The following is a 24218-nucleotide window of genomic DNA, read 5'->3' on the forward strand; positions in this document are numbered from 1 at the left end:
TGAGGACGATACAAATAGACGGGCTCGGACCGCCATTAAAAGACTTAAAAAACCAGACTCATATACTCAAAATAGACCAAAGGGATGCCTACCTGACGGTACCAGTCCATCCTTCTTCTCAGCCATTTTGCCAATTCATTTGGGAAGGTCAGAGATGGCAGTTTACCTGCCTCCCATTCGGCCTTTCTTCAGCCCCTTGGTGCTTCACCAAGTTAATGAAACCGGTAGTAGCCTCTCAACGTTCCCGTGGAGTGCGCCTCATTATATACCTGGACGATATACTGATTCTAGCGGAATCCATATCACTGGCACATCTTCACATGAATTGGACCTTATCTCTTCTGACGGACCTCAGATTTCTCATCAATTACGAAAAAAATCAGTATTAACCCCCTCTCAAGAGGTCAAATTTTTGGGTTCTATGATCAATACCCAATCGGCCATGTTGAGCCTCTCTTCCAAGAAGTTGAAGGTAATCCAGAAAGAGATTTGTTCGATTCTCAACATATCATTTCCCTTCGGACCATTGCTCGTATAGTTGGCCCCCTATCGGCCTCCATACAAGCCATATTTACAGCCCCTTTACACTACAGGGCGCTTCAGTAGCTGAAAATTCAGCACTTTCGTAACGGTCTGGGTTATTCAGACGAGGTTCCCCTCTCATCAGACGCCAGAGAAGAACTTCTCTGGTGGCTCCAACACGTTCAAGAGTGGAACGGGAAGACGATCTTCAACTCCGTTCCAGACCTTGTCATAGAGTCGAGCGCCAGTCTTTCTGGCTGGGGCGCCAGATGCGGATCCAATTCCACAGGAGGCAAATGGTCTCATTCGGAAGCTTTTTTACACATCAACTGCTTAGAACTTCTAGCCGGGTTCTTTGCTTTCAAGACCTTCGCAGCCAACAGGTGTCATTGTTGTATACTCCTCCGGATGGACAACATTTCTGCCGTCCAATACAATACCTGGGCGGCATGAGATCAGAAATGCTGGCCAGTATCGCAAAAGAATTTTGGCACTTTTGTCTGATCGGGAATGTGGTCCTCAAGGCAGAGTATCTTCCAGGTTTATCCAATTCCAAAGCGGATTGGAATTCATGGTATCTCTTAGATGCAAGCGATTGGCATTGAATCCGACCATTTTCCATCTCCTCAATACTCTTTGGGGGCCTCTTCACCTAGATCTATTTGCTTCTCGCCTCAACCGACAAGTTACCCAGGTTCTTCAGTTGGTGTCCTGACCCCTTAAACTTCGGGAGTGGATGCTTTTCTCCACATTTGGCCTCGAGACAAAAACTATGCTTTTCCTCCTTTCGCTCTGATTCCCAGAGTTCTCCTACAGGTTTGTATTCAAATATCGACAATTGTTCTCATTACCCCTTGGTGGCCGACCCAGTCGTGGTTTCCCCAAATTCTGGGGATGCCTATAGATTTCCAGAGAATCCTCCCTTATTCTCCAAATATTCTGTTTCGGCGAACAACACCCGCTAATACTGTCCCACCAACTGCCTCTAGTAGCCTGGCTCATTTCCGGCCTTCCGAAAAGTGTCCCAAACCTTTCTCAATCAACTAAAGATCTCCTTTCTGAAGCCTGGGCTCTGGGTACCAGAAAGGCTTACAGATCAGCTTGGAAAATTTGGTCTGATTGGTGCAGTCAACGGGACTTGGATCCCGTACATGCCTCTCTCACCCACATCTTAAATTTTCTTTCTGCTTCTTTTGAGGCCGGTAAAGCATACCGCACCATAAACCTTTACAGTTCGGCTATATCTGCATCTCTTGTTTCCATTCAATCCTTACACAATGGGAAACACCCCCTTGTCTGTAGATTACTTATGGGTATCCGTTTCAAACGTCCCCACTTGCCAAAATACCAATCGACTTGGGACGTTCACGTTGTCCTGGACCTTATATCATCTTGGGGAGATAATGACTCTTTATCTCAAAAGCTTTTATCTCGCCAACTAACTGTCCTATTATGTCTTATATCCATTAAAAGAGTCTCGGATGTAAAAACCCTGGATATCTCTAACAGATCCTATCTCCCTAACGGCGTACATTTTACTATAACTAGACAAAAATAAGACCAACCTTTTATTCCATCTTATACCCAGCCTTTCCACACAACGAGCACCTATGTGTGGTCAAATGTCTACATTCTTATGAGTATAAGACTGCTTCCCTTCGACATCCCTCCAAACCTCAACTACACTGCAAACCACACTTGCCGGTATCCTCTCCCACTCTAGCCCGATGTGTTAAACAAGTCATGTCCCTTGCTAACATTAACATTTCGTCTTTTGGGGCCCATTCTCCTAGGGGAGCCATTTCTACCAAACTTATTCAATCAGGTGGTTCTCTGGCTGATCTTCTTAAAGCTGCTAACTGGTCCTCTGAGTCTACTTTCCGATACTTTTATTTTCATCCTATTTCTCATGTTGTACGACCTTACTAGAATAGTTTCATAGTCATTGTTATTCTAATTGCTTATTTATTATTATGCTATTTTCGATTTGTAATAGACATTATAATCTTATATATATGATATATAGCAAGCTTTGAACTCGCATAATGGGAGCCTCGTGTACTGTAATAAAATTGGAGATTTTCCTAGCTATTGTGCTGGAAAAAATAGATTTTATTAAGGACACGAGGCAAGCATTATCCCACCCTATTTAACCCATCTCTATGCTTTTATCTCAAAATTTTCAGCTTACCAACAATAAAAAAGAATCTTCAGGCTTCTGGGAAATATCCATCGTCTACCTGATCTCCGAATAAAGACATTCCACAAGAATCTTCTGACTTCCTTCCATAGACTCTCCATACCCAGACTTCTACTGTCATCCGATGCAGAGAAATTCCTGTTCCTGTGATTTTCATTATCTAACTGTTTATCCATGTTATACTACTAAAGAAAGAGGGTGGAGTTTATCCTCATATTGCTTATATGTTCTCTGATACATCCTAATTGGTTACTATATGTTCAAGCATGCTAGGTTGTAGCTAAACAAGTTTTTTCTTTATGTATTGATATTTAACTCTTTAGCTGCGGATTCAGTGAAAGAAAGTTACGCATAATGCTCGCCTCGTGTCCTTAATAAAATCTATATTTTCCAGCACAATAGCTAGGAAAATCTCCAATTATCCAGATATGTATCAAATGGAAGCAAGCTCTGAAAGTTCCTATTGAATGATTGTAAGCCGGAAATGTATGTAGAAGAAGTCCCAAGGATAACCACACAAGTTAAAGCAATCACTCAGAAGTCTAAATAATTCATTCTTACCTTTGCACTGCATTCCCTGTCTGAAAATCCCCTTTAGGAGGCGACGGCAATGCTGACAAATTGTGGGACGTGTATACGTATGGACTTGAAAGGTGTGAGGGACCTTCACTCTGTTCATATCTTGCCAATCTTTCCATATCGGTCGTCCCTTGAAGGAGGGGACCCGAGATTTCTTGTTGTTAACCTGTATTAACAACATTAGGGAGACTGGTTATCTAGAGAAAAAAAATGCTTAATTTTTCTGAGTAAATTAATCATTAAAACAACCTTTCTGTATTTGTTTACAAAAAACAAAAACATTACGCCTAAGGCCTCATGCACACGGTTGTTGTTTTGGTTCGCATCCGAGCCGCAGTTTTTGCGGATCGGATGCGGATCCATTCACTTCAATGGGTACGCAAAAGATGCGGACAGCACTCCGTGTGCTGTCCGCATCCGTTTCTCCGTTCCGTGGTCCGCCAAAAAAAAAATAACATGTCCTATTCCTGTTCGCGCTTTGCAGACAAGAATAGGCAGTTATAGTAAAGGCTGTCCGATGTTCGGGCAGTGCGAGCGCCGATGGAATGAACACCTCCATAGGCGCTCGCTTGCACCAGGCCGATGCAAACTTTGAATGTGGGAGAAACGATTGCTACCGCCGCTTGTTCATAGGCTGATCTGCTTCTTGATTATACAATACTGTATGGACTCTAGTTCCTGTTAATTGGCCCAAAATCGTATGGTGTAATAGGGCCTTGAAGGGGTTATTGTGGTATTAATTTTGATGACGTATCCTCAGGAGATGTGCCTGATTGGCAGGGGTCTGACCACTGGGGCCCCTTCTTATCACGAGACATGCTTGTGTGTCTGCTCTCCATTCAACTCTATGGTGCTGCTTAACCACCTCCCGTCTGCCCATTGACTATAAACGTCCAGGAGGTGGATCTCTATTTCTGAAAGCACGTTTTAAAACGTCCTGCAGCTTTCCCTCCTGTGCTCTGCCCCTGTACATAGAAACTCCGTGACTAAGCTCCCTCCTGACAGCCAAGAACATGGATCTTTACCCTGAGACCTTTTTTCCTGGTCTCCAGGCTTTTGATCGCTCTGACAAGCAGCCAGAGCGATCACAAATGCATCTACCATCTCCCTCTTATTACTGCCAGTCAGAGAGGGAGATCGGTATTTAAACTAGGCATCGCGATCGTAATTCTTAACTGTAAGCCCTGGAGACCGATCAGCATGGTCTCCAGGGCATGTGAGCCCTGTAATTTCCAGTTACAGCGCTCTGAAATGCTTGTACCATCTCCCTCTCTGTAGCGCTGGCAGGAGAGGGAGATCGGTACATTCATACTCCACCAGCGATCCCCCAGCAGCTGTTTACACTGGAGACAAATCAGCATAGTCTCCAGAGCATGTGTTGTGAGCGCTGTAATCTGCAGTTACAGCGCTCAGAAAGGCTTGTACTGTCTCCCTCTCATTAGTGCTAGCAGGAGAGGGAGATCGGAACATTTACACTCACTCACCCAGCAGCTGTTTTCACTGGAGTCCAATCAGCACGATCTCCAGGACATGTGACTGTCTGAGCCGGGTGAGTGCAGGAGCTGTCAGGTCTCCAGAGACCTTGATCAGCCCTGCACTGAGGCTGTACAGCAAAGTATACTGCTGTACAGCCTCTCTGGGGGGTGCATTTCTCCTGTAACTGGGGCTACTATGTCAGCCCCAGTTACAGGAGAAATCAACAGTGAAAAGAAGAAAAAAAAAGTGAAGTTAAATGTCCCCCAGAGGTCTTGTATGACCTTATGGGGGACGCAAAGTGTAAAATAAAAAAAAAAAAAATAAAATGTAAAAAAAAAAAATTCCCCAAGTAAGGAAAAAAAAAATAATTAAAAAATAGAAAAAATAAAATAAAATAGACATATTTGGTATTGCCGCGTCCGTGACGGTCGGCTTTATAAATATATCACATAATCGACCCAGTCCAATAAACACAATAAAAAATAAAAATAAATAACGGTCAAAAAAAGCCATTTTTGTAGCCTTACATCACAAAAAGTGCAACATCAAGTGATCAAAAAGGCGTATGTCCCACAAAATGGTACCAATAAAACAGTCACCTCATCCCGCAAAAAATGAGCCCCTACATAAGAAAATCTCTAAAAAAATAAAAAAAACTATAGCTCTTAGAACATGGAGACACTAAAACATCTTTTTTTTTGGTTTCAAAAATGCTATTATTGTGTTAAAGTGAAATAAATAAAAAAAAGTATACATATTAGGTATTGCCGCGTCCGTAAAAACCAGCTATATAAAAATATCACATGAACTAAACCCTCGGGTGAACACCGTAAAAAAATAAAAATAAATAAACTGTGTCAAAACAAGCAATTTTTGTCACCGTACATCACAAAAAGTGCAACACCAAGTGATCAAAAAGGCGTATGTCCCACAAAATGGTACCAATAAAACCTTCACCTCATCCCGCAAAAAATAAAAAAACTATAGCTCTCAGAACATGGACACATTAAAACATAATTTTTTTGTTTCAAAAAGGCTATTGTTGGGTAAAACTTTAATAAATAAGTAAAAGTATACATATTAGGTATCGCCACGTCCGTAACAATCTGCTCTATAAAAATGTCACTTGACTGAACCCCTCAAGTGAACGCTGTAAAAATAAATAAATAAAAACTGTGCTAAAACAACAAATTTTTTGGTCACCTTGCCCCATAAAGTGTTATAATTAATAATCAAAAAATCATATGTACCCAAAAATAGTACCAATAAAACTGGCACCTTATTACCTAGTTTCCAAAATGGGGTCACTTTTTGGGAGTTTCTACTGTAAGGGTGCATCAGGGGGGCTTCAAATGGGACATGGCATCTAAAAGCCATGTGGAGTTCCTTTTCTTCTGCGCCCTGCCATGTGCCCATACAGCAGTTTATGACCACATGTGGGGTGTTTCTGTACACCGCAGAATCTAGGTAATAAATATTGAGTTTTGTTTGGCTGTTAACCATCGATGTGTTAAAGAAGAAATTGGATTAAAATGGAAAATCTTCCAAAAAAGTGAAATTTTAAAATTTGATCTCCATTTTCCTTTAATTCTTGTGGAACGCCTAAAGGGTTAACAAAGTTTGTAAAATCGGTTTTAAGTAACTTGAGGGGTGTAGTTTCTACAATGGGGTCATTTATGGGGGTATCCACTATGTAGGCCCCACAAAGTGACTTCAGACCTGAACTGGTCCTTAAAAAGTGGGTTTTGGCAATTTTCTTAAAAATGTGAAGAATTGCTTCTAAACTTCTAAGCCTTCTAACGTCCTAAAAAAATAAAATGACATTTCCAAAATGATGCCAACATAAAGTAGACATATGGGGAATGTTAAGTAATAAATATTTTATGAGGTATCACTTTCTGTTTAAAAAGCAGAGGAATTGAAATTTAGAAAATTGCAAATTTTTCAATTTTTTTTGTAAATTTGGGATTTTTTCATAAATAAAGGTGAAATATATTGACTCAAATTTATGACTATCAAGAAGTACAATGTGTCACGAGAAAACAATCTCTGAATGACTTGGATAAATAAAGGCGTTCCAAAGTTATTACCACATAAAGTGAGATAGGTCAGTTTTGCAAAATTAGGCCTGGTCAGGAAGGGGGCAAATGGCCCAGATGGGAAGTGGTTAAGATAGTGAAGTACAAGTGCTCAGCTATCTCTAGCTGCCCCATAGAGCAAATATGGAGTGGCAGCGCGCATGCAAGATTGCCGCTCCATTCCAAAAGGAATCCCTTATCCTGTCGATAGGGGATACGTTGTCTTAACCCTTTGAGGACCTCCACTGTACATGTATGGCAGAAGTCCGGTCTCTAAACATGGCGCCCGCTCGCACGTGCAGTGGGCACAATTGCCGCCGGGTTTCTGCTATTTCAAATAGCAGAGACCCGAGGCACATGTATGCGATCAGCCATAAGGCTGATCGCATACATTTTCCCTTTCAGATGCCGTGGTCAAATGTGACCACGGCATCTGATCAGTCCGGAAGCAGAAGCCGCGCGCTTCCGCTCCAGTAACAGAGTTCCCCGTCTGAGATCGGGGAACCTGTTATATTGATCTAATAGACCGAAGCCTCAAGCAGGCTTCAGAGTCTAATAGATAAATATACCAATACAGGCCACTAGATGGCAGCACTGTATTGTTATATTGAAAATTAAGTGTTCAATGATGGCTATATAGCCATCAATGAACACAATGGGCAATCTAATGACTGCCAATTATAGTCACCCAGGTTGACTTAAAAAAAGTTTTAAAAAAAGTTTATGAAAAGTTTTTAAAAATATATTTAAAAAAATCACCCCCCTTTCCTTAAGATAAAATAAAATACTTAACCAATAAAAAAAATAAACATCATGGGCCTTGCCGCATGAGAAAGTGCCCATACAATTAAAATATAACAATATTAATGGCATACGGAAAACGGGGAAAAAACTGCCAATTTGCTATTTTTTGTCACTTCAACTCCCCAATAATTTTTTTTATAAAAAGTGATCAAAAAGTCACACACACTTCAAATTGGTATCACTGAAAAGTACAGATTGCCCCACAAAAATTGAGCCCTCATACAGCCCCATACACATAACTACAAAAAAGTTATAGGGGTCAGAATATGGTGATAGAATGTTATTTTTTTCTTAAAGGTTTAAAAACAAAATTCAGTATTAAAACGCAAGAAAAATTATTCAAGTGTGGTATCGTTGCAACCGTACTGACCTGGAGAATGAAGATAACAAGTCAATTTTACCGCATAGTGCAGGGTGTGAAAAAAAAAAAAAACTTGTCAGAATTGCATTTTTTCCAATTCTACCCCATTTGAAATGTTTTTTCCTCTTCCCACTACATGGTATGCAACCATAAATGGCGCCATCAGAAAGTACAACTTGTCCTGCAAACAAATACGCCCTCATAAGGCTATGTGAATGGAAAAATAAAAAAGTTAGGACCATGGGAAGGCAAGGAGTGAAGAACTCTCTGGGTCCTTTAAGGGTTAATGGAAGAACCCATTTAAAGTCATTTTCTGCTCTTTAAAATTGTCCCCAATTGACCCCAATGCTCCAAAATGTAATAAAAAATGTTAAAGTTATACTTATCTGTTACTCCCCCACCGTTTTCAGCACTGCATCTCTGGTTCTCCACGCTTGAATCTTTTAAATGGCTGCAGCAGTGACATCCCGTATACCTCACATGAACGGTATAGCCACAGTATAGTATAGCATGAGACTGCTGAGGCCACGTATTGCCTGCAGCAACCACATGCGGTGTCAGGGACAATTGTCAGGGATACCAAAGAAGCGATGCTGAAAAAAGTAGGGAAATAACTGGGTATAGCTTCATTTTTTATTTTATTACATTTAGTGTCATTGGGACATTTTAAACAACTTGGACAAACCCTTTAGAATTATCAGTTTAGGTCTTATGGCTCATGCACATTACAACCGTATGCAGGAGCAGTATAAGTAGGATCTCGTGCTGGTCAAGGAAATTAGAAACGTCTTTCCCAAAGAAAGGCTGAGGGAATGTGTTCACTGGTCTTCCAGGATGAGATCCAATCTGTCCTTAGTACTATATACAGTGTATTGCTTATACAGGGAGCAATTCAAGAGCCATAGACATGACTAGAGTTGAGCGGACACCTGTATGTTCGGGTTCGGCAGGTTCGGCCGAACTTGAAAAAAAAAGTTCGGGTTCGGGACCCGAACTTGACCCCGAACCCGAACCCCATTGAAGTCAATGGGGACCCAAACTTTTGGCCACTAAAATGGCTCCAAAATAGCCCTGGAAAGAGATAGAGGGCTGCAAAAGGCAGCAAAATGTGCTTAAGAGCATGACAACTGTTCTGCAAACAAATGTGGATAGGGAAATTACTTCCTCCTCCTCGTCCTGGGCCACATCCTCTTCCATCATCGCCCTAAGTGTTTTCTCAAGGAGACATAGAAGTGGTATTGTAACGCTGATAACGGCGTCATCGCCACTGGCCATGTTGGTGGAGTACTCGAAACAGCGCAACAGGGCACACAGGTCTCGCATGGAGGCCCAGTCATTGGTGGTGAAGTGGTGCTGTTCAGCAGTGCGACTCACCCGTGCGTGCTGCAGCTGAAACTCCACTATGGCCTGCTGCTGCTCGCAAAGTCTTTCCAGCATGTGTAAGGTGGAGTTCCACCTGGTGGGCACGTCGCATATGAGGCGGTGAGTGGGAAGGCTGAAGTTACGCTGTAGAGCAGACAGCCGAGCGGCGGCAGGATGAGAACGCCGGAAGAGCGCAGAGACGGCCCACACTTTATGCAGCAGCTCTGACATGTCGGGGTAGTTGTGAATGAATTTCTGCACCACCAAATTCAGCACATGCGCCAGGCAAGGGAGGTGCGTCAAACCAGCTAGTCCCAGAGCTGCAACGAGATTTCGCCCATTATCGCACACCACCAGGCCGGGCTTGAGGCTCACTGGCAGCAAACACTCGTCGGTCTGTTGTTCTATACCCTGCCACAACTCCTGCGCAGTGTGGGGCCTGTCCCCAAAACACATCAGTTTCAGAACGGCCTGCTGACGTTTACCCCTGGCTGTGCTGAAGTTGGTGGTGAAGGTCTGTTGCTGACCGGATGAGGAGGTGGTAGAAGAGGAGGAGGAAGCCGAGTAGGAAGAGGAGGCAACAGGAGGCAAAGAATGATGCCCTGCGATCCTTGGCGGCGGAAGGACATGCGCCAAACAGCTCTCCCCCTGGGGCCCAGCCGCCACTACATTTACCCAGTGTGTAGTTAGGGACATATAGCGTCCCTGGCGTGCTTACTGGTCCACGTATCTGTGGTTAGGTGGATCTTGCCACAGATGGCGTTGCGCAGTGCACACTTGATTTTATCCGATACTTGGTTGTGCAGGGAGGGCACGGCTCTCCTGGAGAAGTAGTGGCGGCTGGGAACGACGTACTGTGGGACAGCAAGCGACATGAGCTGTTTGAAGCTGTCCGTCTCCACCAGCCTGAATGACAGCATTTCAAAGGCCAGTAGTTTATAAATGCTGGCATTCAGGGCCAGGGATCGAGGGTGGCTAGGTGGGAATTTACGCTTTCTCTCAAAGGTTTGTGAGATGGAGAGCTGAACGCTTCCGTGTGACATGGTGGAGATGCTTGGTGGCGGAGGTGGTGTTGTTGGTGGCACATCCTCTGTTTGCTGGGCAGCGGGTGCCAACGTTCCTCCAGAGGCGGAGGAAGAGGCCGAGACAGCAGCAGAAGAGGGAGCAGGAGGCCTGAGCCCTTTCTTGGTTTTGAAAGTGCTTACTCCACTGCAGCCAGTGTCTCGCATGTAGATGCCTGGTCATGCAGGTTGTGCTAAGGTTCAGAACGTTAATGCCTCGCTTCAGGCTCTGATGGCACAGCGTGCAAACCACTCAGTCTTGTTGTCAGCACATTGTGTGAAGAAGTGCCATGCCAGGGAACTCCTTGAAGCTGCCTTTGGTGTGCTCGGTCCCTGGTGACGGTGGCCAGTAGCAGGCGAACAGTTTTGGCGACGGCTGCTCTGCTTTTGCACCCTGCTCCCTTTTTTGCTATGCTGTTGGCTCGGTCTCACCACTGTGGCATGACCTTCATTCCATGTGGGGTCTAGGACCTCATCGTTCCCTGCATCGTCTTTCACCCAGTCTTCCTCCCGGACTTTCTTTTCGGTCTGCACACTGCAGAAAGACGCAGCAGTTGGCACCTGTGTTTCGTCATCATCAGAGACGTGCTGAGGTGGTATTCCCATGTCCTCATCAGGAAACATAAGTGGTTGTGCGTCAGTGCATTCTATGTCTTCCACCCCTGGGGAAGGGCTAGGTGGATGCCCTTGGGAAACCCTGCCAGCAGAGTCTTCAAACAGCATAAGAGACTGCTGCATGACTTGAGGCTCAGACAGGTTCCACGATTTGCACGGGGGTGATGTGACAGACTGATGGGCATGGGTTTCAGGCGCCACCTGTGTGCTTTCTGCAGAAGACTGGGTGGGAGATAATGTGAACGTGCTGGATCCACTGTCGGCCACCCAATTGACTAGCGCCTGTACTTGCTCAGGCCTTACCATCCTTAGAACGGCATTAGGCCCGACCAAATATCGCTGTAGATTCTGGCGGCTACTGGGACCTGAGGTAGTAGGTTCAGTAGGACGTGTAGCTGTGGCAGAACGGCCACGTCCTCTCCCTGCACCAGAGGCTCCACCAACACCACGACCATGACCGCGTCCCTTATTAGATGTTTGCCTCATAGTTAGCGTTTACCAAGCAAAGTAAAAAGTGGTTAAGTCTGTTAATAATTAACCGCCAATAAAAATCCTGATGTAGAGTATTGCACAATTTTTTTTTAAACTCTATATGACAGCGGTATTTGTGGCCTAAATTTCACAGTAACTTATGCACGTCTAATCCCAGATGTGCAGTATATCAGACGGTTTTTTAACCCCAGTAAGCAAAAAGCCATATTTGTGGTCTAAATGTGACACTCACTTATGCACGTCTAATCCCAGATGTGCAGTATATCAGACGGTTTTTCACCCCAGTAAGCAAAAAGCCGTATTTGTGGCCTAAATGTGACACTCACTTATGCATGTCTAATCCCAGATGTGCAGTATATCAGAGGTTTTTTTTCACCCCAGTAAGCAAAAAGCTGTATTTCTGGCCTAAATGTGACACTCACTTATGCACGTCTAATCCTAGATGTGCACTATATGAAACAGATGGGTTTTTTTTTCACCCCAGTAAGCAAAAAGCTGTATTTCTGGCCTAAATGTGACACATTACTTATGCACGTCTAATCCTAGATGTGCACTATATGAAAAAAAAGTGTTTTTTTAACCCCAGTGTCTCAAAGCAGTATTTCTGGACTTGCAGACATGCAGATATCCTGTGCTGGTGCACTATCGCTGCATAAAATGGCTGCCGATTATGTATTGATATTGAGTAACTGAAGGAAAAAAAGTTCGTTTTCAGTAGTAGTTGGCTCAGGGCAGGCTTAAAACAATTGTGCACTGCACCCACAAAACACATTTGCTGTAGATCGCTGAGTAAAGAAGCAGTTCTTCATAAGATTTCTCCCTGATCTCTCCCTCACAGCAGCTGCAGCCTATCCCTACACTAATCCGAGCAGAGTGACGGGCGGCGCTACGTGACTCCAGCTTAAATAGAGGCTGGGTCTCATGCTGCAGTTGGCTAATCACAGCCATGCCAATAGTAGGCATGGCTGTGATGGCCTTTTGGGGCAAGCAGTATGACGCTTGTTGATTGGCTGCTGTGCAGCCTTTCAAAAAGCGCCAAGAAAGCGCTGAACACCGATCCCGAACTTTTACGTAAATGTTCAGGTTCGGGTCCGGGTGCCGAATAACCTAAAGTTCGGTATGAACCCGAACTTTACAGTTCGGTACGAACCCGAACTTTACAGTTCGGTACGAACCCGAACTTTACAGTTCGGTACGAACCCGAACTTTACAGTTCGGGTTCGCTCAACTCTAGACATGACCCATTTCACAAATCACCAATCAATTCCCCCAAGATTTTGAAATGCAATTTTGAGATATTGAAATGCAATCAACTTGCTAGTGACTAAGGTAACATGTTAGGAAACATACAGTAGCTCTGATGGTCATAAAACTGCAGATCTTACCTGTGACTCTGAATAATGCGCTCCTAGGTCCTCTAGACTGCCTCCAGTAGGTAACGTCCTTTGTTTGGTGAAAGAACTTGCTCCTGTAAATGATCTACTGGAAAGGTGGCTTCTTTTGACACCCCTGCAATTGTTAGGTATCTTAAAGGCACATCTCTTGTGATAGTTAAGACCGCAGCCTGAAATGTTAGAAAGGTAAAAATACACAAATAAACAATACATCAATAATATTTATTGCCATAAAACACAGAAATGTAATTTAGTTTATTTTATTATGCAGTTTCACTTTCAGACTTCAGTCTCGTGAGATACTTTAGCCCTTAAATCTTTAAGTACTATATTAGTGTCACTGTCATACAGAGGCAGACTGGCCACTACAGACCCTACAGGAAAATTTCAGGTGGACCAATGCCCAGGGGGCTGCCCGAACCTTCTCATGGCTGCCGGCCGGGTACATAACGATCTGATGCTCTCAGCATTAATTAATTTAGGAGCATCAGATTCTTTTGACCTGACCGGTGGCACTGTGGTATTTGGTTCTGCTGAGGCAGTGTTTTGTGCAGTACTGGGTTATTAGGTTCTGCTGGGGTGGTATTTTGTACTGCATTACAGTATTTCTAGCCCTGCCTATTTCTGTTGGCCCACCTTCTGACAACTGAGACCTGCCTACAATATAGGGCCACTTTTAGGTTTTTTTCCAGGGCCACTTTAAGTTCCCAGTCCATCCATACTATCATATAATCATGGAAAACATCCCTCTTCATAAAAATAGGAATCTATCGTTATTCATACTGTGGTTCTTTGGTACCACCAGAGAAATAGATTCTCCATCTATATAGAACGTCTTCATGTCTACTTTGGTTGTTATCGTTAATTAGGTCAAATAATACAGAGGGCAGTGCCCAGTGTGAAGAAGACACTTGCCATAATGCACATCACCAAAGCAGATTCTGTAGAACCACTCAGCTGGCAACATGTGCTGGAGATTTCAGCCATGAAGATCTAAAATTGTGATTGCAGCTCTGGATTGTAAACGCTTCCATACACATTAGATTATAGTCGGCCGAACTAGGTGATTTCGGCAGGGCTGGCTGACTAATGTGTATAGTAGCCTCGAGACTCTCCCCCAACACATGATGTCAGGAAAAAAGGATTGCGCAAGTTGAATTACAATGCCCCATCTTTTTGTTCTGGCAAGAGTGGCAAGAGATAAGCCACTGCCCCAGTGGTGTCCACCAGCGGCTTTTCATCTCTTGCCATTGAAAAAACATACTTGCTCGGCCAAACTGAGCATGCACCTATATGGGGGAGTCAGGAGGAATCACTGTTGAGAGCTATTAAAGGTGTATGGGAGCCAGGGTCGCCAACCGTCCCGAAATTTCTGGACAGTCCATAAAAATAAGTATCTTGTTTCCTGTGTGCATGAAAAAAATAGTGTCCTTAATTTCTTTTTAGGCTGGTGGTTCTTGACTAGATTATTTTGGTGGTAATTATCACTTTACAGCTCACAGTAAATGCTGGTAATGAGTTCTTATCAGTATACTGAGCTATAGACATGTATTACTTATAATCTTTATCGTTCATTATAGTTTTCCAAGCTGTCCGTAAATCAATATTGGCTGTCCGTGATTTTGGGATAAGTTGTCCAGAAAAAAGAAAAATTATGGTTGGCAACCCTGATGGGTACCTTAATACAGGCTGTCACATAGGGTCAGTCCAAGATAAGTAAGACATGTTCATTAAAGGGAATCTGTCAGCTCCAAAACACCCCCAAACTAGAGTAAGCGGTGTATAGTGTAAGTGATCCCGAGTCTGGTTATGTCATTTTTACCTTCATAATCGTTTGCATTCTGACTCTTTGCACCAACAAACCAGCAGTAACATGCATTGAGAAGACTCCTCTTTGAGTCCTCTCCATTATGTACATGAGCACAGGAGTCCCCTCTATGCAGTTTACTGCTGGTTTGTGGGAGCATAGTGTCAAGCTGCAAGTGAGTATTAAGATAAAAATTCAAGAACTGGACTTGGCATAACTTAGACCATACACTACATCGTTTGGGTGGTGTTTCAGAGCAGATTCCCTTTAATCATACAATCCATACAATTTTTTAAATTTACCTTGACATTTTAGACCTTGTCTCACCAAGCCAAACAACATCTCTCCACAATAGTCACAAAAGGCTGGAGATTTGTAGGAATGAACTAGTAGGATGTGAGGTCGGATTGAGAAGTCAAGGGACACAGAAGCTGTATAAAAGAGAATAATGGTTAAAGTTGTCATTTTTCAAAAGATTAAGCAAATAAATTATAATAACCAAACACTGAACAAAGGAATATTCTCAGAATTCAGCTCATGGTGAATATTGATGAAGAGCATTTTATAGTATAAATCTCTACAATAAGCATCTGAAATATCCAGTTACTCATTACTGGCAACCCGTTTCTCTGCACAGTCAAATGTTATGAGTCGTTTGTAGTTCTTCCGTTCACTAACTAAACAGGACTAAATATGCCGTACTCATGTGTTTTCCCACATGTCGTGCCAGGTTCTAACAACTCAAGCACATGACGATGAGATCTGATATTCATTTGCTACAGGCTCTCCCCACCCCTGCTGCTATTTTTTTTTTCTACTGAAAGTAACAGATGGAGGGGAGCTCATGAATATCAGATTTTAGCAAAACAGCTGGGAATATTAAAGGAAATGATTACCTTGGTGAGGACACCATAAAACTGGTGACAGATTCCCTTTAACCCCGTCCCAACTTGCTCCATACATATACAGGACTTTAACCCAGTTGCTACCAGCGCTGTACATGTACGGTGCTGGTGTGATCCTTAAACATGGCGCACGCTCTCCTATGCAGCGGGCGCCATAGCTGGCAGGTCTCTGCTGTTTTAAACAGCAGAGGCCTGCAGCTAATGTCTGTGACCGGCAATAATGCCGATTGCAGACAACAGCCTTTACATGCCGTGATCAAGTGTGCACACAGCATCTAAATGGTGAGGCCCACAGAGGCCCGCAGCTAATGTCTATGACCGGCAATAATGCCAATCGCAGACATTACATTCCTTACATGCCATGATCAAGTGTGATCATGGCATCTAAACGGTGAGAAACAAGGAACCGCGCGCTTCCGGATTAATACCGGCATCCCCATGCAGCGATCAGGGGTGTCGGTAATTAATTCTAATAGGCTGGGTCTCTCTGAAGAGTCCCAGCATATTAGAGCTGCAATTCCTACGTTGGCCAGCAGGTGGCCGGCCAACATAATAAATCAGCAATCTATGTTTTTCTATATTCCTTATGGGAGTAGAAAAATGTTCAATAAAAAACAAAGTATTGGGGATTGTAGCCTCCTAAAGAGGCTCCAAAAAAATAAAAACAATTAAAAAAATAAATAAAAAAATATTAAAAAAAATATTAAAATTTTAATCACTCCCTTTCCTTAGATTAAAAAAATAAATACATAAATAATAAATAAATAAACATGATGGGCATCATCACATCCGAAAACGCCCTTACTATCAAATTATTAAAAACAAATTACAATATGTCGAATGGCGTAACGGAAAAAAGTATCTTAAACGCCTATTCATCATTTTTTTATCGCTTCTCTAAATAATATTTTTTTAATTAAATGTGATCAAAAAAACACACATACTCCATGGTATCAATAAAAACTACAGATCATCCTGCAAAAAAAATGAGCTCCCACACAGCTCAGTAGACATAATTATACAAAAGTTATGGGGGTTAGAATGTGGTGATGTAAAATAAATATTTTTTTTCAAAGCTATAAAGGGGTTCTGCAGTTTGTTTTAACTGATGATCTATCCTTGGAATAGATCATCAGTATCTGACCGGCGGGGGTCTGACACCCGGGACCCCCGCCGAACAGCTGTTTGAGAAGGCAGCGGCGCTCCAGCAGCGCCGCAGCCTTCTCACTGTTTACCGCTGGCCCAGTGACGTCACGACTAGTATCAACTGGCCTGGGCGGGGCTAAGCTTCATTCAAGTGAACGCAGCTGCCTTCTCAAACAGCTGATCGGCGGGGGTCCCGGGTGTCGGACCCCCGCCGGTCAGATTCTGATGATCTATCCAGAGGATAGATCATCAGTGAAAACAAACTGTAGAACCCCATTAATTTATTTATTTCAGTATTTAGACATATAAAACCTATACATGTGTGGTATCTTTGTAATTGTAATATAAATAAACGATCGGAACTCAATACCCTTCTTTCACGCTGAATGTGGAGGGTATTCAGTGCCGATTATTTATATTGCAATTATTTACGTGATTGGAGGTGTAATATCGATCAGAGCACCTACCATTGCCTCTGGGTCAGTTGTGCCACCCTTTGTATACACATCTTTGTAATTGTACTGATCCAGAGAAAGAAGGGCACAGGTCAGTTTTGCCACAAAAGGAATGCCGTAGGGACAAAACCGATAAAACTGTGCAGGAATTGCGTGTTTTTTTTTCCCAATTCCACCCCATTTGGATTTTTTTTCCGCTTCCCACTACATGGTATGCCACATAAAACCGTCGCATTAGAAAGTACAACTTGTCCAGCAAAAAACAAGCCCTCACATGGATATTTGAACAAAAAATAAACAATTTGGTGATGGCTCCATGAAGACAGCGAAGAAACCATAACCTTTCCATTGGTATGATAGCCTCAGGCTTTCTGAAGGCCCCAAGGCCTGTCACCGCAAAATTCATATCAGGACCTTCCTGTGGCAGGGATTGATAGGAACACATTAAATCTCCCATAGGCTGCAATGTTAAATCATTGCAGTCTATGGTAGGAGCAAACCATACTAAAAATAGCTTCTCCGATAGACATTGCAGTGTTTGGGAGAAACAATCTCACACTTATTTTAAAATATAAAAAAATATAACAAATCAAATACACCACCTTTACATATGTTAAAAATAAAAAAACAATAAAAAATAAACTAAAGATCATTAGCATCACCACTTCTCAAAATGTCCCTATTAACCCCTTTGGTTCCAAGCCATTTTTCACCTTAAGGACCAGGCCAAATTTTGGAAATCTGACTTGTGTCACTTTATGTGGGAATACCTTTGGAACACTTTTACTTATCCCAGCCATTCTAAGATTGTTTTCTTGTGACACATTGTAGTTCATAATAGTGGTAAATTTGAGTCAATAAAAATCTGCTTTATTCATAAAAAAAAAAATCCTGAAAATTTGGAAAAAAATATTTTTTTTCTAAATTTGTATTTCTCTGCTTTTAAGGCAGATTGTGATACCTCACAAAATAGTTATTACTTTTACATTTCCTATATGTCTACTTTATGCTTGAATCATTTTGTAAATGTAATTTTTTTTTTTTAAGAGGCTTAGAATTGTAGAAGCAATTCTTAAAATTTTTAAGAAAATTTCCAAAATCCACTTTTTTAAGGACCACTTTAGTTATGAAGTCACTTTGTAGGGCTTACATAGTAGAAACCACCCATAAATTACCCCATTTTAGAAATGACACCCCTCAAGCTATTCAAAACTGATTTTACAAACTTTGTTAACTCTTTAGGTGTTCCACAAGACTTAAAGGAAAATAGAGATGAAATTTCTAAATTTCACTTTTTTGGCAGATTTCCTATTTTAATCCATTATTTCCTGTAACACAGCAAGGGTTAACGGCCAAACAAAACTCAATATCTTTACCCTGATTGTGCAGTTTACAGAAACACCCTATATATGGTCGTAAACTGCTGTAAGGGCGCACGGCAGGGAGCAGAAGGAAAGGAGCGCCATATGGGTTTTGGAGGGGAGATTATGCTGGACTGATTTTTCGATACCATGTCCCATTTGAAACCCTCCCCCCCGATGCACCCCTACAGTAGAAACTCCCAAAAAGTGACCCCCTTTTGGAAACCATGAAATAAGGTGACAGTTTTACTGGTACTATTTTGGGGTACATATGATTTTTGAACGCTCAATATTATTCTTTTTGTGAGGCAAGGTAAACAAAAATAGCTGTTCTGGCACCGTTTTTTTTCAGATTTTTGCAATGTTCCCCTGACATATGATATTTTTTATAGAGCAGGTCGTTATGGATGCGGCGATACCAAACATGTTTAGTGTTTTTTTGTTTTGTTTTTTACATTTTTTGTGGGGATATAGGAAAAAGTTACATTATTTTTCTACTTTTTTTCACTTTTCTTTTTACACTTTTTGAACCCAGACCCACTTGGTTCTTGAAGATTCAGTGGGTTTGATGGCTCTACAATACCCTGCAGTACACTGCATAGTGTACTGCAGTGTATTTTCATTCACAGTAAGCCTGATCAGGCTCCTGCCTTTAGCAGGAGCCTAATCAGGCTCAGATATTCCATAACCCTTCAAGCATTGGGTTGCTGCCACGGGATAGCAGCAGCCCGATGGGAGAGGAAGAGAGCTCTCTCCCCATGTTAACCCCTTCCATACAGTGGTCCCTATGCACCAGCACTTATGTCAGCCGTTTCAAGCAGAGTCTCAGCTGTATATTACAGCTGACACTCTGCAACCGCTCAGCCATCCTGATGTTAACTGCGGTGGGGGAGGCGAGGGAAGGGGAGGGGGAAGAGCTGCCTGCCACCGGCCATTCTGGAAAGGGGAGACATCATTTAGCACTGGGGGCAAGGGGGGGATGATTAATTAAACATTATATAATTCAGCCGGCATTAGGATAATCTGATTGCCTAGTCTGCCCTGACCGGCCAATTACAATGATCACCGGCCTGGGACCGACCTCATTGATCCCGGGACGGTTAGCCGAGATCCCTGGCTGTGTGTAGCTTGCTGCCATGACGAACCTGTACGTCATGGAGGCTTAAAGGGGTTGTCTCACTTTAACAAATAACATTTATTAATCCAGCCAGCAAAGGAAGCAATATAGGAAATAATAATACATTAGAAAGTGTCTTGCATTAACTTACTTCACATAATAAATGTTATTTGCTGAAGCGAGACAACCCCTTCAAGGGGTAAAAATAATAAAGTGTGAATGAAGTTAATAGGTCAGTTTTGCTGCATATGAAATGTTGTAAAAAAGGCCATAAAACTACAGCAGAATTCAGTTTTTTTTCCAATTCCACCTCATTTGGATTTCTCTAGTTTCCTATCACATTGTATCCAATATTAAATGCTGACTGCAAAGAACAACTTCTTATACAGCTATGTGAAAGGAAAAATATAAAAGTTATGGCCCTGGGAAGGCAGGGATTAGAAAAGAGGAAGGGGTTAAGACTTGTGAGTTTTTTTCAGGTATTCCTTCTCTCTATGATCCTCTTGGACTCCAGCTTGTCTGACTCTTCCTCTGGCTGCACCATGGCACTGCCTACCTGTTCTCCCTGTCCCTGACCTATGTTACCTAACTGGTTTTCCCTATTCCACCTTACCACATTCCTTAAAGGGGTTCTGCACTTTGTTTAAACTGATGATCTATCCTCTGGATAGATCATCAGCTTCTGATCGGTGGGGGTCCGACACCCGGGACCCCCGCTGATCAGCTGCTTGAGAAGGCAGCGGCGCTCCAGCAGCGCCGCCCTCTTCTCACTGTTTACCGCAGGCCAAGTGATGTCACGACTAGTATCAATGGCCTTGGCCGGACTAAGATCCATTCAAGTAAACAGAGCTTAGCCCCGCTCAGGCCAGTGATACTAGTCATGACGTCACTGGGCCAGCGTTAAACAGTGAGAAGGCCGCGGCACTGCAGGATTGCCGCTGCCTTCTCAAACAGCTAATCAGCGGGGGTCCCGGGTGTCGGACCCCGGCCGATCAGAAGCTGATGATCTATTCAGAGGATAGATCATCAGTTTAAACAAAGTGCAGAACCCCTTTAACTATCTGACCACCATTACGCAACCTAGCTATTCTAATTACAATAATCTACCTGCACTGTATTCCTGTCTCCAGCCTCACTGGATGCATTGTATATAACAAAGGATGTAAGCTTGATGATATAGCAGCACATTAGATACTCACCAGGAAGAATTACTTCAATTAATTCTCCTTCTCCTATAAAATTGCTGGGTATAAGAAGCTCCAGGACATTTTCTGAGTTTAGGTTATGGCGAAAAAGTTGAATCTTTTCGGAAACACCCAAAAATCCATATTCAGGATACTAAAAGCAAACATAAAAAAAGTTAATACACAGGATGTTCTAAATGTATGGAAGTTATGAGCACAGCATAACACTGGATAATACATAGACCACATAGCTACATTAAAAGGCATAGATAATCATTCTATATAGGGAGCAGAATAAACGCACCTAATCGCCTCTTCCATCTTTACCAATTTTACTCCAGTAGCCAGCGCATGCGCACTGCTGCAAATGAAGCCAATGCCCTCAGTAGTTATCGGAGAGCGCATGCCCAGGCCCAGCGGTGAACTGTGCACACACATCATGAAAGGTCTGGCCCGACTTACACTGGGGAGGAGTTAGGAGCACATAACGCCTAGGAGCCTGGGCACTTACAGCAAGAACGCCACCCTGGCCACTTGTGAGCCCTCATATGGATACCATTAAAACCTCGTTTCTGCAGCTTTACAGAATCGGACCAAAACAAAAAAGGTACCACTATTATCGTTTGTGTGTGTGTGTGTACAAGAATGCAATATAAATACAGAACATACAGATGTCTCTTAAAAGGGACACTTTCAGCAGAAAGTGGTATTTTTTTAAACACTATGGTGCACATTTATTAAGACTCCGGTCTTAATAAGCCCTATAGCCGGCAGTGGATCGCCGTACTTATGTAGAAGCACAGGCCTCTACATAACTTTGGTGCATGCAGCCCCGATTCTAAATGTAAGACTGCTTCCTTGCTGGCTTACATTTAGACCATTTTCTATGCCTAAGGCTAGATGCACACGACTGTATGTATTTTGCGGTCCACAAATTGCACATCCGAAAAAAAAAGGGATGACGTCCATATGGCATCCTTTCTTTTGCGGATCCATTGTAACAATGCCTATCCTTGTCCGCAAAACGGACAAAGATAGGACATGTTCAAATTTTTTGCGGGGCTACGGAATAGAGCAATGGATGCAGACAGCACACGGAGTGCTGTTCGCATCTTTTGCTGCCCCATTGAAGTGAATGGGTCCGCACCTGAGCCACAACCAAACCACGTTCGTGTGCATGCAGCCTAAAACAGGTGTAGAAATGATGAATGAAATTCGACAGGCCTGTTGTCCCATCCCTGCCATGCCCACTTTTTTAGACCTGGCGTGCAACAGAATTTGCGCCAGGTAAGTGCCACAAAAGTGGCGTATATCTGGTCATAAATCACCCACTATATTAATAGAAAACCTTTTTTTTTTAATTTTTGGATTTTTCTTTTTTATTCAGCAGTACTATATTGTTGAACATTAACTACAAAAATATTGTCCTTCTGCAGCAGTCAGCACGCAGAAATAAAAAAATCTATATACTGTAGTTAGGTAAAACAATGTCAGTTTACTGCTGCTGTCAGGGAAAGATGCAGAGTAAATAATTATAATAGTAGGTGTAGAATTGGGATAACAGTATGACAGTGATATTGTTCTCTTGATAAGACTAGATGCCCACAGAGGATCATTGCACTTATCAGTGTTATGTGTTTCTGATCTATTGATGAATTCTAAAACTGTACAGGATACATAAAAGGCCAAGTAAAAGAAAAGAAAAATAATTCAAGTCATTTTGGGCAGAAATTTGGAATTATGAAAGAAAGGGTGGTGGTGGTGAGGAATTGTCAAAGATCACATTTTACAGATAGTGATCGGGCAGGAATGCATATGATTATTTTTTTAAATGGAGCCATGGGACTAAGGCTTCGTTCACATTACCGCTAGGCTTTCTGTTATATTTGTAATCCGTTCAAAATAACGGAAATTAAATAAATAACGAAAAGCCAACAGACACTAACGGAAAGCATATTTTCTGTCTTTTTAACGGACTGACGAAACTGATCCGTTTAAAAAATGGACACAATGCATCCGTTCGCTTTCCGTTATGTTCCATTATTCATTGTTTTTAAATGGATCAGTTTTTTTGTTTTTCAAATTTCATATGAGCAGAAAAACGGAACAGAAAAATGGATTGCATAAAGGATCACATACAAAGCAATCCATTACAATTCGTCACTGATTGACTTTAATGCAAAACAAAACGGATCCGTCACAAATCTATTATTTTAGACGGGAGCAAAAGTCCTGCATGTAGGATTTTTTTTTCCGTCTAAAATAACATGAAGCTGACGGAAAGGAGCCAAACGGAGTGTAACTGACACTTTATCACCTCCATAGAAGTGAATGGGATTTACAACGGATCCGTTTATTTGCGTTTTATTCATCCTCTGAACGGATGAATAGAACGGAAATCCAGACGGTGATGTGAACGAGCCCTAAATAGTGTAGAGAACTGAGAACCTATCTCCATACATGGCTATGCACACATAGGGGGACATTTACTGCATTAAAATGGGGGTACATTTGTGCAGTCAAATTTGCGACTTTTCCCTGCTCATGCACCTTTCCAAAGGCGTCAACTCATTTATCATTTTCCATTTTTGGAGTGGAAAATGACTTAAATTTACGCCAGCAAGAAGGCTGGTGTAGAGTTAAGTCCGACGCATGGCCTGCCAGACAAAGCACCAAACTTATATAGAGGTCTGCGCCTCTACATAACATTGGCGATTCCTCCAGCAGTGCAGAGGGACTTGAGACTGGCATGGAAAAAGCTGGCCTTAATAAATGTACCACATAATGCATAAAATCATTATGCAGGGGCGTAGCAAGGGGGGTAGAAGGGACACGTGCCATCCACTCCCTGTTCACTGTTCTGCTGAGCTCTGATGCTCCCCCATCAGGCCGCATATCATACTGCTGGCTGTGTGGGAGGAGTGGTGAAAGTTTGGGAATCAGCCTCCTGCACAGCCAGCAGCGCTGATGTGTGTGGCATCATATTGTCAAGTCAGAGAAGCAGTATTTCTGTTTTTTTTACTTTCATGGAGCTGCAGAGGGCACTGGGGGACACAAGGAGGACATAACTACTGTGAGGGGGCACAAAAGTGTGCATTCCTACTGTGAGGGGCACAAAGGTGGGTATAACTTCTGTTAGGGGGCACAAAGATGGGCTTAACTACTGTGAGTGGCACTAAGTTGGGCATAACTACTGTGAGGGGGCATAAAGATGGGCATAACTACTGTGAGGGGCACAAAGATGGGTTTAACTACTGTGAGGGGAACAAAGATGGGCATAACTACTGTGAGGGGAAAAA

General features: G+C 42.6%; 1 protein-coding gene across 1 annotated transcript in view; it reads right to left on the reverse strand.

The window, feature by feature from the left end:
• Positions 1-24218, reverse strand: part of LOC120980653 (serine/threonine-protein kinase D3-like) — a 138024-nt gene that overhangs the window by 59288 nt on the left and 54518 nt on the right. The window contains exons 3-6 of the mRNA XM_040409889.1: positions 20935-21073; positions 15054-15182; positions 12936-13114; positions 3284-3467 (exon numbers count right to left, since the gene is read on the reverse strand). Of these exons, the coding sequence (XP_040265823.1) occupies positions 3284-3467; positions 12936-13114; positions 15054-15182; positions 20935-21073 (631 nt within the window). The remainder of the gene's footprint in view (positions 1-3283; positions 3468-12935; positions 13115-15053; positions 15183-20934; positions 21074-24218) is intronic.

Source organism: Bufo bufo, chromosome 10 (assembly GCF_905171765.1).
Source record: "Bufo bufo chromosome 10, aBufBuf1.1, whole genome shotgun sequence".
NCBI classification, from domain to species: Eukaryota; Metazoa; Chordata; class Amphibia; order Anura; family Bufonidae; genus Bufo; species Bufo bufo.